Source organism: Marmota marmota, unplaced genomic scaffold (genome assembly GCF_001458135.2).
Source record: "Marmota marmota marmota unplaced genomic scaffold, marMar, whole genome shotgun sequence".
Taxonomy (NCBI): domain Eukaryota; kingdom Metazoa; phylum Chordata; class Mammalia; order Rodentia; family Sciuridae; genus Marmota; species Marmota marmota.
In genome coordinates, this window is record NW_026000102.1 from 3,897,792 (window position 1) to 3,910,184 (window position 12,393).

General features: G+C 59.0%; 1 protein-coding gene across 20 annotated transcripts in view; it reads right to left on the reverse strand.

The window, feature by feature from the left end:
- The window catches only part of Camta1 (calmodulin binding transcription activator 1), a 744,390-nt gene that overhangs the window by 89,970 nt on the left and 642,027 nt on the right, over positions 1-12,393 (reverse strand). For all 20 annotated transcript variants that reach the window (XM_048783672.1, XM_048783671.1, XM_048783683.1 and 17 more), the window contains one exon: positions 12,088-12,241. In XM_048783672.1, the coding sequence (XP_048639629.1) occupies positions 12,088-12,241 (154 nt within the window). The remainder of the gene's footprint in view (positions 1-12,087; positions 12,242-12,393) is intronic.

Genomic DNA, 12,393 nt, shown 5'->3' on the forward strand with positions numbered 1-12,393 from the left:
TCCAGGTGTTCTGTCACAGCGGTGTCTTGGCCAGTTTTGGGCTGGGTGATAGAATACCACAGACGGAGATTTATAATCAGCAGAACTTTCTTCCCATAGCTGTGAGGGCTGGAAGTGCAAGATCAAGGTGCGGGACCCAGCGAGGGCTTTCTTTCAGCCTCATCCCGTGGGGGAAGGGCACAAATAGAGAACCCCTTCCTGGGAGTCCTTTTTGATGGTGGCCTCAATCCATTCCCAGAACTCCTCTCTTTAGGCCTCCCCCCAATGCAGTTGCCCTGGGGATCAAATTTCAACCTGGGTTTGGAGGAGATACTCACACCATGCAGGCAAACTAATGAGGCCCCACTGGGCCCTGGCCTCAGCTCGCTGGGGCTGCCTGGCTGGAGCCCTGCCAGCCTCTGGGAGAGACTCACCCTGCCCCGCCCGTGCTCTGCACACCTGCGCGCGCGCGCGCGTGTGTGTGTGTGTACACATGCGTGCAGCTCAAGGGACCCTGACAATAGGGTCTTTCAGATGTCCCTCTCCTCTACCACCTTAGATCCTGCCATTCTAGCACAGCCCAGCTCAAGTCCCCACCGCCTCCTGGAAGCCTCCCTGGTACCCACCTCTGGTCACCATCCCCACTGGAGCCGGAGTCTGCATCAGGACTTGCTGAACTGTTCACTGTGCTGTCCCCCAATCTTAAAACCATGCCTGGCACATAGTAGATGCTCAATGAAGGTTGGTTGAAGGAAGGTGTGCACGGCCAGGGTCTCAACCCCGCGCGCCCTCTCTAGCACCCTCCTTTATGTTAGTTCATTCTCCCCCACCCCTGCAATGAGCTAGCTGTAAGGGGACCTCCTCTCTTGATCACACCAACAGCAAACCAATGATATTTACTGAACACCTTGTGCCAGGCACCATGTGAGCTGATGTTGACTCCAGTATAAAAAGAAATGGCAGTAATCTGCACCCCTAATGACACCTCGACAGTGGGCAGTGCCCTGGGCTGGGCGGTCTCAGGCAGAGCTGTGGTTCTCCAGGGGTGGCCTCCCCTACCTGGGATGTTAGAAATACACATTCTCAGGTTCCACCCAGACCAGTGATCAGAAACTCTGGTCCTCTGGGGTTTGGATGCACACTTCTTTGAGAACCATGGACAGAGATATTACTAATCTCTCAATGAGACTTTGAGGCAGAATTATTATTCCATGTTTTTCCTGTGAAGACCAAGACTCAGAAAAGTTATGCAACTTGCCCAAGGTCACACAGCAGATCAGTGGGGCTGGAGGAGTTGCAGAATCTCACTTTTCCACTAAGCTGCCGGGCTGGCCTACACGTTCCCTGGATGTGCTCCTAGAGGTGGTGCAGAAATTCAGAACAGCTGACCAGGGGGCAGGGATGGTGGAGATTCCCTTCTGTGTGCAGCTGGACTCACTGTTCTCTCTGGAGAGGAGCCTGGCTTCCCCAGCAGCCCTGGGGACTTGGACACCTGGAGCAGGCCAGGTGCCTCATCCCGTGTGGGAGATCATCCTGTTTCCCACTCCCTCTGCTTAAAAGGGTGCAGAGCTGTCTCCAGAGGGCCAGGTCCCACCCTGTGGCTGGGGAGGAGGGTAGCCAGGCCCTAATGAGCAGAGCACAGCTGGCCAAGCCACCCAGATCAGGGCAGAGGGACTCCCCCTTTGGGCCCCGAGGTTTCAAGGAGGAGATGGGAGGTTGAGGAAGAAAGAGGGCTCAGCAAGGCTTCAGGCCTGCAGGCTCGGGGCTGGAGCAGCCTGGGGTCTCCTAGAGGTACGTCCTGGCTACCTCCCCTGGCAGGCTGGGTGCCAGGTTATGGGTGCATTTAGGGGAGTTTCTAGACAGGAAGGAACCCAAAGGAAGGCTTCATCCCAGGCAGCAGGGATTTGGGGCAGCGTTTGGCTCTGAGTCACAGCCTTTTCACTTGGACTTGAAGCATGGAGGTGGGAGGGGACCCAGGAGGGGACCTACTGAGTGATAGACTGGGGCTGAGAGGTAGCCTCCTCTGGTCTGTGGAAGCCACAGACTTTCATTCCTGATGGGGCTACCCTGTGCAGCCCTACTGATGGCCAGGTGACCCTCTGAGCTTGTTGCTCCTGAGTTAGGCGGGAAGAAGGGACTAGATTCAAGAGCCCCGGGGGATGGGGGCTGGCCAGGCCAGGCCCCAGTGTGGCGGAAGCTCTTCTTGCATGCTGTGTGACCTCAGGAAGAGCTTTGATTCCTCTGGATGTCACTTTCCTCATCTGTCTTCCTTCTCCAAGAGACTTTAAGGACACCCAGATGAGCTGGTTCTGATTTGGTGGCATCCACAGGACAAAGAAGCCCCCAGAAAGATGACAACATCTGCTCTGAAAATCATTCTGGGAAGACTGGAAAGGGGCTGGATGGGCGGTCAGAAAGGAATCCTCGGAAAGAGCCCCCTCAGCCCTGAGGGCCCCAGGGACCAGGGAGGGCCGGGCTCCCTGTCCCCTTGGCTCTGTGGGGCAGTAGGATCTGGAAGCATGACAGGGCTTTGGTCTCCACGGCGACAGAGCAGGCAGCACCTGCTGTAATTGACATTGGCCTTTCTTTGCAGAGGAAGCGATTCCTTGGAGCTGTGGCTCGCAGGTGACAAGGACAAGTGGTGGCCTCTTGTCCTGGGGCCCTTTCCTTCCCCCTCTTCAGCCTGGGCTCATCCAGCACCGCCACCCCAAAAGACCCATACGGAGGGCGACCGAATTCCTGTCCAAACCAGGCCGTCTAGAAGGTGGACAAGGGGTGCTGTGGCCATCTCTCTGCCTCTCTGTGTGCACACCTGGACACGGGGTCACTCTACTATGAACCACGGCGGAGGCGGGTGGGGGAGGCAGCCGTGTGCTGTCAGGGAGTGAATGAGCCCCGTGGATTCCTCGTTGTTGATGGTCGAAGGCCGTCACCATGGCAACAAGGTCACTGGGAAATGGCAGCCACATTGGTTTAATTTTCACTGTATTCTTGTTGGCAGGAAGAATGGCCCTGCTTCTGATTTCTTGGTTCAACTGGATGAAATTTTCATTAGATTTAACTTCTTACGCCCAGACACCCACATACCATTCAATTTCCTGATCTCACCACTCAGGTCTCCTTCTCCTATTGGTCCTGAGGACAAAATTTTCAGAAACGTCATTTCGAGAAGTGCAGAGGCTGAGGGGGGCCCAGGTGGACGGTGTGCTGGCCATGTGCGTGGGGACCTGCCAGCCGTGTCCAGAATCACCTTGTAATTGTTGGGTGGCATTGTTGGGACATGGGCATCAGGGGCCCAGGCTCTGTTCCAAGGTTACACACCCTCTGGAGGAAGGTCCAGGGCATAGCTGGGGGCTGAGAACTTACCCTGGCCATTTAGTTTCATGTGGTACAGACCAGAGGTGACGGGTAGGGACAGGAACTTTGAGGTTGCCAGGGGATTGCAGCTGGCCAAGGTCTCCAAGATCAGGAAGTCAGACTGTGGGAGATGGCGCTCCCGTTGCCGCCATACTTGGCATCCCAGGTTGTCTCCAAGGAGCTTAGTGACATTAAGAGTGGCCTTGGCTGAACGTCTCCACCCAGCCCATCCAACCAGACCAACAATGTGGCTTTTCAGAGCCGCTCAAGGCTCTCAGAATGTCCTCCTGATTTGCTAAGTGACACCATCACGGAGGCTGGGAAATGGGCTCTGCTTATGTGGCAGGTGGGAAGCTATTCCACCTCCGGAGCCTCTGACCTCCGAGACACTCTCTCCCCTTTGGGTGTAACCACAGCCTGGCCTCCCAGCCCTGCTCAGATGGCGTCTGCCCAGCCCCTCCAGGTCACTGGAAGTGGGGACAGGAGACCTAGTGCATTCTGGACAGTTTCTGTCTTGCTTTTTGTAAGGCTGCTCTGGGCCCTGGGACTTAGGTGTCCTCTGGGTGTCCAGAGTGGTTCCTGGAGGAGGCTCCGTCTATTGGGGTGTGCCCTTTTGTGTGGACGTACCCACGTGGCCCAGAGCCTTTGTAGAGAGATGTAAGATCTGAAGGTTTAGACCTTAGCAGCAATTCCAAATACCTCTAAACCACCAGTAGAGAGCAGTGCTCAGAATCAGCTCTGGCGGAGTCAGGGGCAGGGTGGAGGCAGGCCGCACCCAGCATCGAGGCTACTCTACCCGCTCACTAGGTGGTGAATGGAGGAGAGGAAGCCTCTGGTGACAGCAGGGGTACCCAGCGCAAAGCAGCGCAGAATGGCAAGCCGCCAGGAGACAGGAAATCAAAGGAAGAATTTCTCTTTCAGTTCTACTCAGGCCACAGCGGCTCAATAGAACCTAGCCTGAGGGAGAAGGGAGCTTGCAAAACAAACCAGGATCCTCCAAGCCAGCAAAGGAAGCCAGCCCCCAGGAAACCCAGGCTGGCCCCCGAGTCAGGCTGGGAGACGGCTGCGGGTCCTGGCAGGAGCAGGGCAAGAGACCTGCCCTGCCCAATCCGTGCCAGCAGCTCCTGACCCAGGGAAAGTTCCCTGGGAAATCCTCTCGGCACTGTCCTGACAACCTGCAGGACTCAGGTCAGTGGACACAGGCAGGGAGTTGGGCCTCTGCTCCTAGGGACGGAGCCGCTGTCCCTGGTCCTGGACCTGCTTTGGGGATTAGATGTGCTTCCTTTGATGCTCAGATTGAAACTCTAGAATTTCTCCTGTGTTCAGGTGAACGAGTGCCCAGCACCAGAACCGAGTCCTCAGCTGCAACCCACGGAAACTTCTAGGGCAGTGGCTCTCAACCCATTGCCCAGGGAAAGACCTCAGAGGTCCTGGAATACTCGGAAGCTGTGTCCCTAACTCTTGGTGCACGTTTGCAATGCCACCCTCCAGGAATTGCCATAAGAAAATCAGTGTTGTCTTCAGCCTGCTTACCCCTGCCCAGGGGTGAGGGCCAGCTGACTCCCAGAAGCCTGTGTCCCCTAAAGGTGCTGACCCTGCTGTCCAGGACAGGGTGCTGCGCTGGCCTCTCACCAGAGCCAGCTTTAGGCTGGGGTCTCCAGCTCTGGAATCTTGCTTAACAACGTCCCACTCCTAGGGCCATCTCCAACATGCAGTCAACACGGGGCTGGGGCCCGGGCTGCCTCTTCACCTGCCCAGGTGGTTCCCAGGTGGATCCCTGCTCTCGCCACAGAGCCACCAGCTGTTCAGGCTCTGCTGTGCCTTCATAGATTTGGGGGTAAAGCCACAGCTGGCTCCTCTGGGCCCCAGGGGCAGTGCCCAAACTCACTCCTGACTTCGAGCTCCTGGCTGCTGTCCCTGGAGTCTCACTACAAGGTGGGATGCTGGACAACGGTATTTCTGAGTGAATCTTCAAACCCTTTCCAACAGCGGCCTCTCCCGGGCTGCCCCAGCTTCACTGCCTGGGCAGCTCCATTGCCACTGCTGATCCCCTCCTTCCCCATGGATTCTGGTGGAGACTTAGGCACAGGTCCTCCTGGGCAGGGGCCAAGCTCGCTGCCCACCCGTCTTGTGGCTAGCCAGTGGAGACTGATGAGGCTGGACTGAGTAGGAGGAAAGGAGGGACACAGCCCCTCCTCAAACCCCACCACTCCAGCATCTCAGAGCTGGCCCTCATGGCCCTTCCACCTCCAGAGCCCAGGTCCAGAGGAGAGCTGGGCCCGGCGCTGAGCCCTGTTGCTGTCACCAGCCACCAGGTGGCGCTCACCGACCAGGAACGGGTTTGGGGAGGCCCAGGAAAGGGAAGCCTTTGTTGATTTTACTTCTTGATATTCTATAATCACCAGGATTACAATCTAAGCAAAACAGCAAAACAAATAAACACAGCCCCCCTTACCGAATCTTTGGTCTTTGTCTGAAAAATCATAAAAAGCAGCACAAGTGAATATACAACCCAAGGCTTGGGTGTTAGCACCAGCCAGGCCTCTCGGGCAGCGCAGAGGAAGGGGCTCTGGACACTGCTGGCTGGCCTCTGGCCTTCCAGGGCGCCAGCAGCTCCAGGGAGGGACAGCTGCCTCTGTCTCCTTTCTCTACTGCTGCAGCACGGCTCAGCCAGGGGGTCCCGTCCACAGCCACGCGGGCTGCCCCCCTACTGCGCTGTGCTAGAGGGGGCTCTTTCTGGGAGAGCCCGGAGAGCGGCTGAGACCTGGAACACCACAGGCTGCAGCCAAGACAAAGGACTGGGGTAACTGAGGACTCGGGGGAGCCACAACAGCACCCTCAAGACCCACACTCACAATGCCTCTGTCACCAAGCTGTCACCAAGCTACCTCGTCATCAGCTTGACATTCACCCCCTTTCAACCTGGACCTCCCAGCTCACACTCAACATGGCCGCCACTCCCACACTCAACATGGCCTCAGTGGCCTCACACCCGATATGACCTCCCTCCCTTACCTAACAGGGCCCCCCGCACACCCACATGGCCTCTACCCCCTCATACTCCATGGCCTCTACCCCCTCACGCTCCCCATCCCTTCCCCCTTCACACCCCTCATCCGTCCACCCTCACATCCACCGTGGCCTCCGCACTTCTTGCCCAGCCCTGTAAGCCTGATTGACAGGCCCATCACCTCTGTCTGCCCCTCCTGTTCGCTTTCCCTCTGTTCCTCCTTCCTGTGTCCCTGCCTGGAGCCCCTTTTGGCCTCTGGTGTGCTCCCAAATCCCACAGGCTTCTCAGGCCAGAGCCGGGCCCTCCTTCTGTCAGGATGTCCCCGAGCCCCAGGGTGCTGCGTCATATCAGGGCTGCCAGCTCTGCCCGCAGTGCCCACCGTGCTGGGCTCGCTAGCTGGCACCGCCTCTTCTGGGCTCCCTGAGGGCAGGGCCTGGCATTCCCGCTGGCACCTCCCTGGGGTCTAGCACTGGGCGACTGGGCAGGAGCTCTGGCAGCTTGCTCGAGGCTTGGTTTTGGCTGGAGGAGGCCCCGAGGGACTGTCCAGCTGGCCTCTGGGTGGCCCCTGCTGTGCAGCGCTTGGCACAAGCTGACTGCTGGCTCGGCAGGTCCAGGCTCTGGAGACAGCTGGCGCTCGGCTTCGGGTGGTTTCCTCTCACGGTGTGGCTGCCGTCTGGACACACTGTCCTTTACCTCTGTGATGTCATTTAAAGGCCACGGGGCCTGAGGGCCATCATCATCCCTGGGCAGGAAGGAGGATGTGGAGGCTCAGAGAGGCCAGGACACCTACCAGGAGGGGTGGTTGGCTGAGGCCTGAGGCTCCATCAAGCTGCTGTCTGCTCCTGGAAGTTCCTCCACCCTTACTGCTGTCCCAGCCCGGAGAGCCATTTCTCAGGGGCAGCGCTTGGGTGTGTGACGAGGCCTACTGGTGCCTTTGGTCTGGACCTCCCGGCATGGAGGCCAGGCGGCTCTGGGAGTGGGGTCCGGAGAACCAAGCATCTCCCTGCAAGCTCACGTGTGTCACCTGTTCCTGAGCATGTACACGCCTGTGGCTGCGAGGGCAGCCGTGTGAGCAGGTGGGCGTGCGCTCATGAGGCAGGAGGGCGTGGCACGGGGCAGCCACAGGCGTGGCCTGGCTCAGGCAGGGTGCAGGCCTCAGACCAGGCTGGCTCCCCGGCCACTGCTCTGCTTTCACCTCCCAGTGCTGCCTAGGACACAGAGGCCTCGGGTCACAGGGTCCAGGAAGGCCGGGTAGAGCCCGGGCCAGGGGAGTGGACGGATCTGCCCAGTGACGTCTGGGGTTGGGGAGGCCTTGCTTGGCGATGCAGAGCCAGCCAGCCAGGGCACTCCAGGAGTGTGCCTAGGTGGGCACAGCTGGGCAGGCTCACCACTTGGGAGGGCTGTGGACACAACATTGGAGCCACGCCCCTGTCCCTCACTTGATGCATCCTCACCCCCTGCTGGCTGGGAGGTGGCTGGCATGTCTGTCCTGGTCCAGCTGCCAAGAAACAGGCCAGGGCAGAAGGCCACCTGCTCTCAGAGGGGAGGTTGGGCTCTGGAAGGTGGGGGCAGCGGCCTAGAACCTCTGGCCAAGTTTCCCCCCAGCCTGGCAGAACCAGGCCACAGAACCCGGCTGAGACCAGCCCCCACTGGGTCGTCTCCTGGAGGCTGACCCAGGAGGGAGACTGGCACCCACCTGGGCCTCGCTCACACCGGGGAGTGAGCCGGCTGCAGAGCTGGTGCTTGCCAGCCAGCTGCCTTGGAAGAGGCCCTGGCACACCCAGGGTGAGCCGTGTGAACTTCAGCTGACTCCAGTAGTCAGATGGGACCCCAGACGATCATCCCAGGCCTTGAACCGAGATGAGCGATTCTGTACACCATGAGCCAGGAAGACGAAGCCACAGGCTGAGCGCAGCTCTGCTCCGCCCTGAATCACCCACACGCAGAACCTTATTCCTCAAAGTGCTTGGCAAAAGACTACACTTCCCAGATTTCTTTGCAACCCGGAGTGACCATATGACATATGAGTGGAAATTATGTATGTACCTTTTGGAACTCATCCTTAAAGGGAAGAAGATCACCCTCCACTTTTTCTTCTCCCCTTCTCACTGACTGAAATGAAGTTGTGATGGCAGGAGCGGGAGCAGCCACTTGGATCATTAAAAGAGAATAACTCCCTGAGAATGGCAGAGCAGCTAGCTGGAAGGAGCCTCCACGGGGACCGGCTACATCAACCCCACACTGCAAATTATGTGAGAGGGAAATATGCTTCTGTTTTATTGAAGCCACTGTTATTTTGGTACTTTCCCTAGCAGCGGGATCTATATTCTAACTACTATGGAAGGGGTTACAGAGGACAGGGAGGATCTTTGGAAACATATCGGGAGTTCTATCAGACATCTTAATTTGGGGGGTGGGTACCGGGGACTGAACCCAGGGGCACTCAACCACTGAGCCGCATCTCTTTTATTTAGACACAGGTTCTCACTGAGTTGCTTTGCTGAGGCTGGCTTTGAACTTGTGAACCTCCTGTCTCAGCCCTGAGCTGCTGGGATTACAGGCGTGCGGCTCTGTGCCCAGCTCAATTTTTTTTTTCTGTGTGTGTTTATCTGGAGAGGCATTCCTCAGACTGTAGGTTGAACAGAAGGCCCCTTCTGTCCAAAGGGCATGGTTGCAAGAATCAAGGTGGCATCCTCAGAACCAATCTGCCTCAGGAACAGGTATCTGCGATACCTGAGGTAGGAGACCATCTCGAGACAGGTGAGGCAGGGCCGCGGATCCGCGTTTCCCTTTCCCGCCGATAAGCACAACATTTTGATTAAGTCACTGACAACTCTGCTGTAGGGCAGAGAAATTTGGAAACATCAGGAAATCCAACTGTGAAGTCTTTGAAGGACTGTGATTTATGTGGAGATGTGATGAAGCTAATGTGCTTGGCTGGCACTTGGGTGGCACTCCGGATCCTGGAACCAAATCTGATGGCTTCTTGGCTCTCGGCACACCTGTGCTCTCCCAAACACGGCTAGCTGGTGCCCTCTGCGTGCTCCAGACCTGATGGGCATCTAAAGCGTTTCCGGGAGCCGTGTTTCCCGGGCTGCGTCTCTCTGTAAGCGGAGCCCCGCGCAGGCAAGCTCTGCCCCCGAGACCCGAGAGCGGAGCATTATTGGGTTGATGGGGAGTTTGCTGTCGTTTGACATAATTTCCGTGATGCACTGCAGGATTCTGGGCAGGCTCTCAGCCCCTCCGGTTAAGCGTCCCAGGCCAACACAGGTCTGGTTTTCACCTCCTGGAGTCCGCGGAGCCTAAGTCCCCCATCCAGCCCGGAGGTGGCGCTCCTGTAGGTGGAGGTGCCAGGGAAAATGGTGAGGGGGTGGCCTGAGGAGAAGCACTCTCGGTGGAGGAGAGAGATGCCTGGGAGGCCCAGGCCGGGGCGCGGCCACCTTCCCAGGGAAGGCTCCTCTAGGAAGCATGTCTTGGCGGGTCCCTGCTCCTGCCCTCCCGGGCCTGTTGCTGGGCCAGCGGCTGCTCCTGGCTGTGTGATGGGCCTTTCTCTGCTGAAGGGGCCCTAATGCGCAGTGGGATCTGACAGGAGTCGCTCCTGCTGGTGAACAGGGGAAAGGACAGCAGGCCCGGAGAGGACGGGGCACAGCTGCCATCTCCAACCGTGGACACTGAGGGTTGGGACAAGGGGCAGAAGCACCTGACTCTGGCCATCCTGAAGCACCTGCAGTGACTCCAATTCCCAGGAAATGGGAGGGAGGAGGAACCCTTGTCCTTGGTCATGGGACCCAAGCCAGGAGCTGAGTGAGCCCTGTCCAGCTGGTTGGAAGCAGCTGGTCTGGGAACAGAGGCCCCTGGACTCTTGGCCTTTGTGGAGGGGGACCTGGAGAGCAGAGAGGGTGGTGAGGTCACACGTGAGGCAGCCTCAGAGCCAGGACCAGGGCCCAGCTGCCTCCCCAGCTCTGGCTCTCCCTGCTGCCCTGGCCTGGTAGCCCCAGAGCCCACCACGAGCAGTCCCTGCTCTGGCCCAGGAGCAAGGGTGAGCAGGCCAGGGTGGGGAGGGGCAGAGTCCCACACCCAGGGCTAGTCTGCACCCCTCAATGCTGGATCAGAAGTGGGGGGCAGGCCCTCTGGTGCCAGGCCACTGGTCTGGCCTTGGGGAGGTGTCCCTGGGTGGCCTCAGCTCCAGGGCCTTTGTTGCTCGGGGCCCTGCTCACACTCCATGGTTCCTTCTAGGAGCCCCGTGAGCCCAGTGCTGTGCAGAGAGCAGGCGCATGCTCCGCAGCAGGAGGAAGAGGCCGGCGGCCACTCTGGCTAATCACGATGGGGGCTGATTTCATACAGACGTCTCCCCTGGGGGGTCTTGAGGAGGCCCCCATGCTGGGTGCATGTGTGAGGGGCATATAGGAAGGGGCTGTATGGGCTGAGCTCTAAAAGTGAGTGGGTGGGAGGCCAGTGAAGACAGCAGGGTAGCAAGGAGACCGACCTCGAGAGGCGCATGAAGGCAGGGCCTGGGGGCAGGGTGCGGGGCTGAGGGGAAGGGGCTGTGGCCATGGCAGGAGCTGTGCACCCAGTGGCGTCAGCACTGGGTGATGAGTCAAAGGCAGACCCCTGGAAGCAGGAGGGAGGTGGTCGGAGCTGCAGGTGAGCACGCAGCCCATGCCCAGGAGGCCCTGGGACCACCTGGTTCCAGGTTCCAGGCAGCAGCACTGAGGCCAGACCGGCCGGATCCCCCAACCTGGGGGCACTTGGCTCAGAGGACGGCATGAGAGGAAGTTTGGTGTTTGCCGAGCTACTGCCCCTAGAAGGCCTCTCTTCCCATGGAGGACCCTTTGTCCCTCCTGACCCTCATCCCCAACCTTGAGGCTGGGGGGCTGGTGTGTGAATGCTCGGATCTTAGCCTCCAGGGGACTCAGGAAGAGCTGATCACTGCAGGTGGCCCCAGCCTTAGCTCGATCTCCAAGGAAGGGATACATTAGTGGCTCTGCTGTATGTGGTGCCTGACAATTGCGACTTCCCTCCAGCCAGGTGGCTCTGGTTTGGAGAGACCCACAGATGGGCTCTCTCAGGTCCTGAAGGGACCAGCCTTGGCCTGAGCCTGGGTGATGGACAACCTGCACCCTTGGGCCCCTGTTGGCACCAGCCGACTCCGTGCTCCTCTCAGGCTGGCAGCCCTGGGTCTGTTCTTGCAGAGCCCAGCTGTCAGGGGCTGGAGTGGCATTAAGAGCCCTGTAGTGGCCAGGAGCTGTGGCCCACAGAAGCAAGGGACAGCTGAGCCTCAGCCTCCTGGACTCGCTGTGATTTGCACTCAGTGATTCGCACCTGACGGCTTCAGAAAGCTTTGCTTTGCCTACAAAATGGAATCCAGCTCCATCACCATCAAGGGTTCCCCACCCAGTCTGGGCTGAGGCAGCCCCGGGTCCAGGTCCTTCCCTCCCTGGCCTCCCTGCATCCTGTCTGGGCATGGAGACACAGGCCCAGGGCATGCTTGGCCCTGTTGCTTTGTGTCTCTAAGCCTCACGTCTGTCGTATGGACCTGCCATCTTGTGCCTGGGAGTCACAGAGGAGGCTCCTGAGGATCAAGCGGACGTAGGGACATGAGGGAGCTTTGTGAAAGCCAGGTTCCCAGCAGCGCCATCAGCTGAGCAAGACGGGGCTCCGTGGCTGGGACCCCATGGCCGCTGGGGGTCCTCCCTGGCCCCGCCTGGATGGCACTGGCTGGTCCCTGTGCGGCTACTCACACATGGGCTTCAGCTGCCCGATGAGCTCTTCCTTCGTCCATTTTGCCCACTCCTTCTTGTCGGTGTTGATGGAGCAGAGGATGGGGCCGCAGGGCTTCCCGCAGTCCTCGATGGCCGGCACGTTCAGGTAGTGCACCAGGACGATGTCGGGGTTCTGGGGGGAGAGCACAGAGACGGGCAGCATGCGGGCGGCACAGAGGATGTCCAGGGCAGGTGCCCCAGGCCCCCAGAGGTGCAGGCAGGGACTGTCCCCACCCCAGGCTTGCTCCACTTGGGCACACTGAGGCTAGGAACTGGGTGATCCTC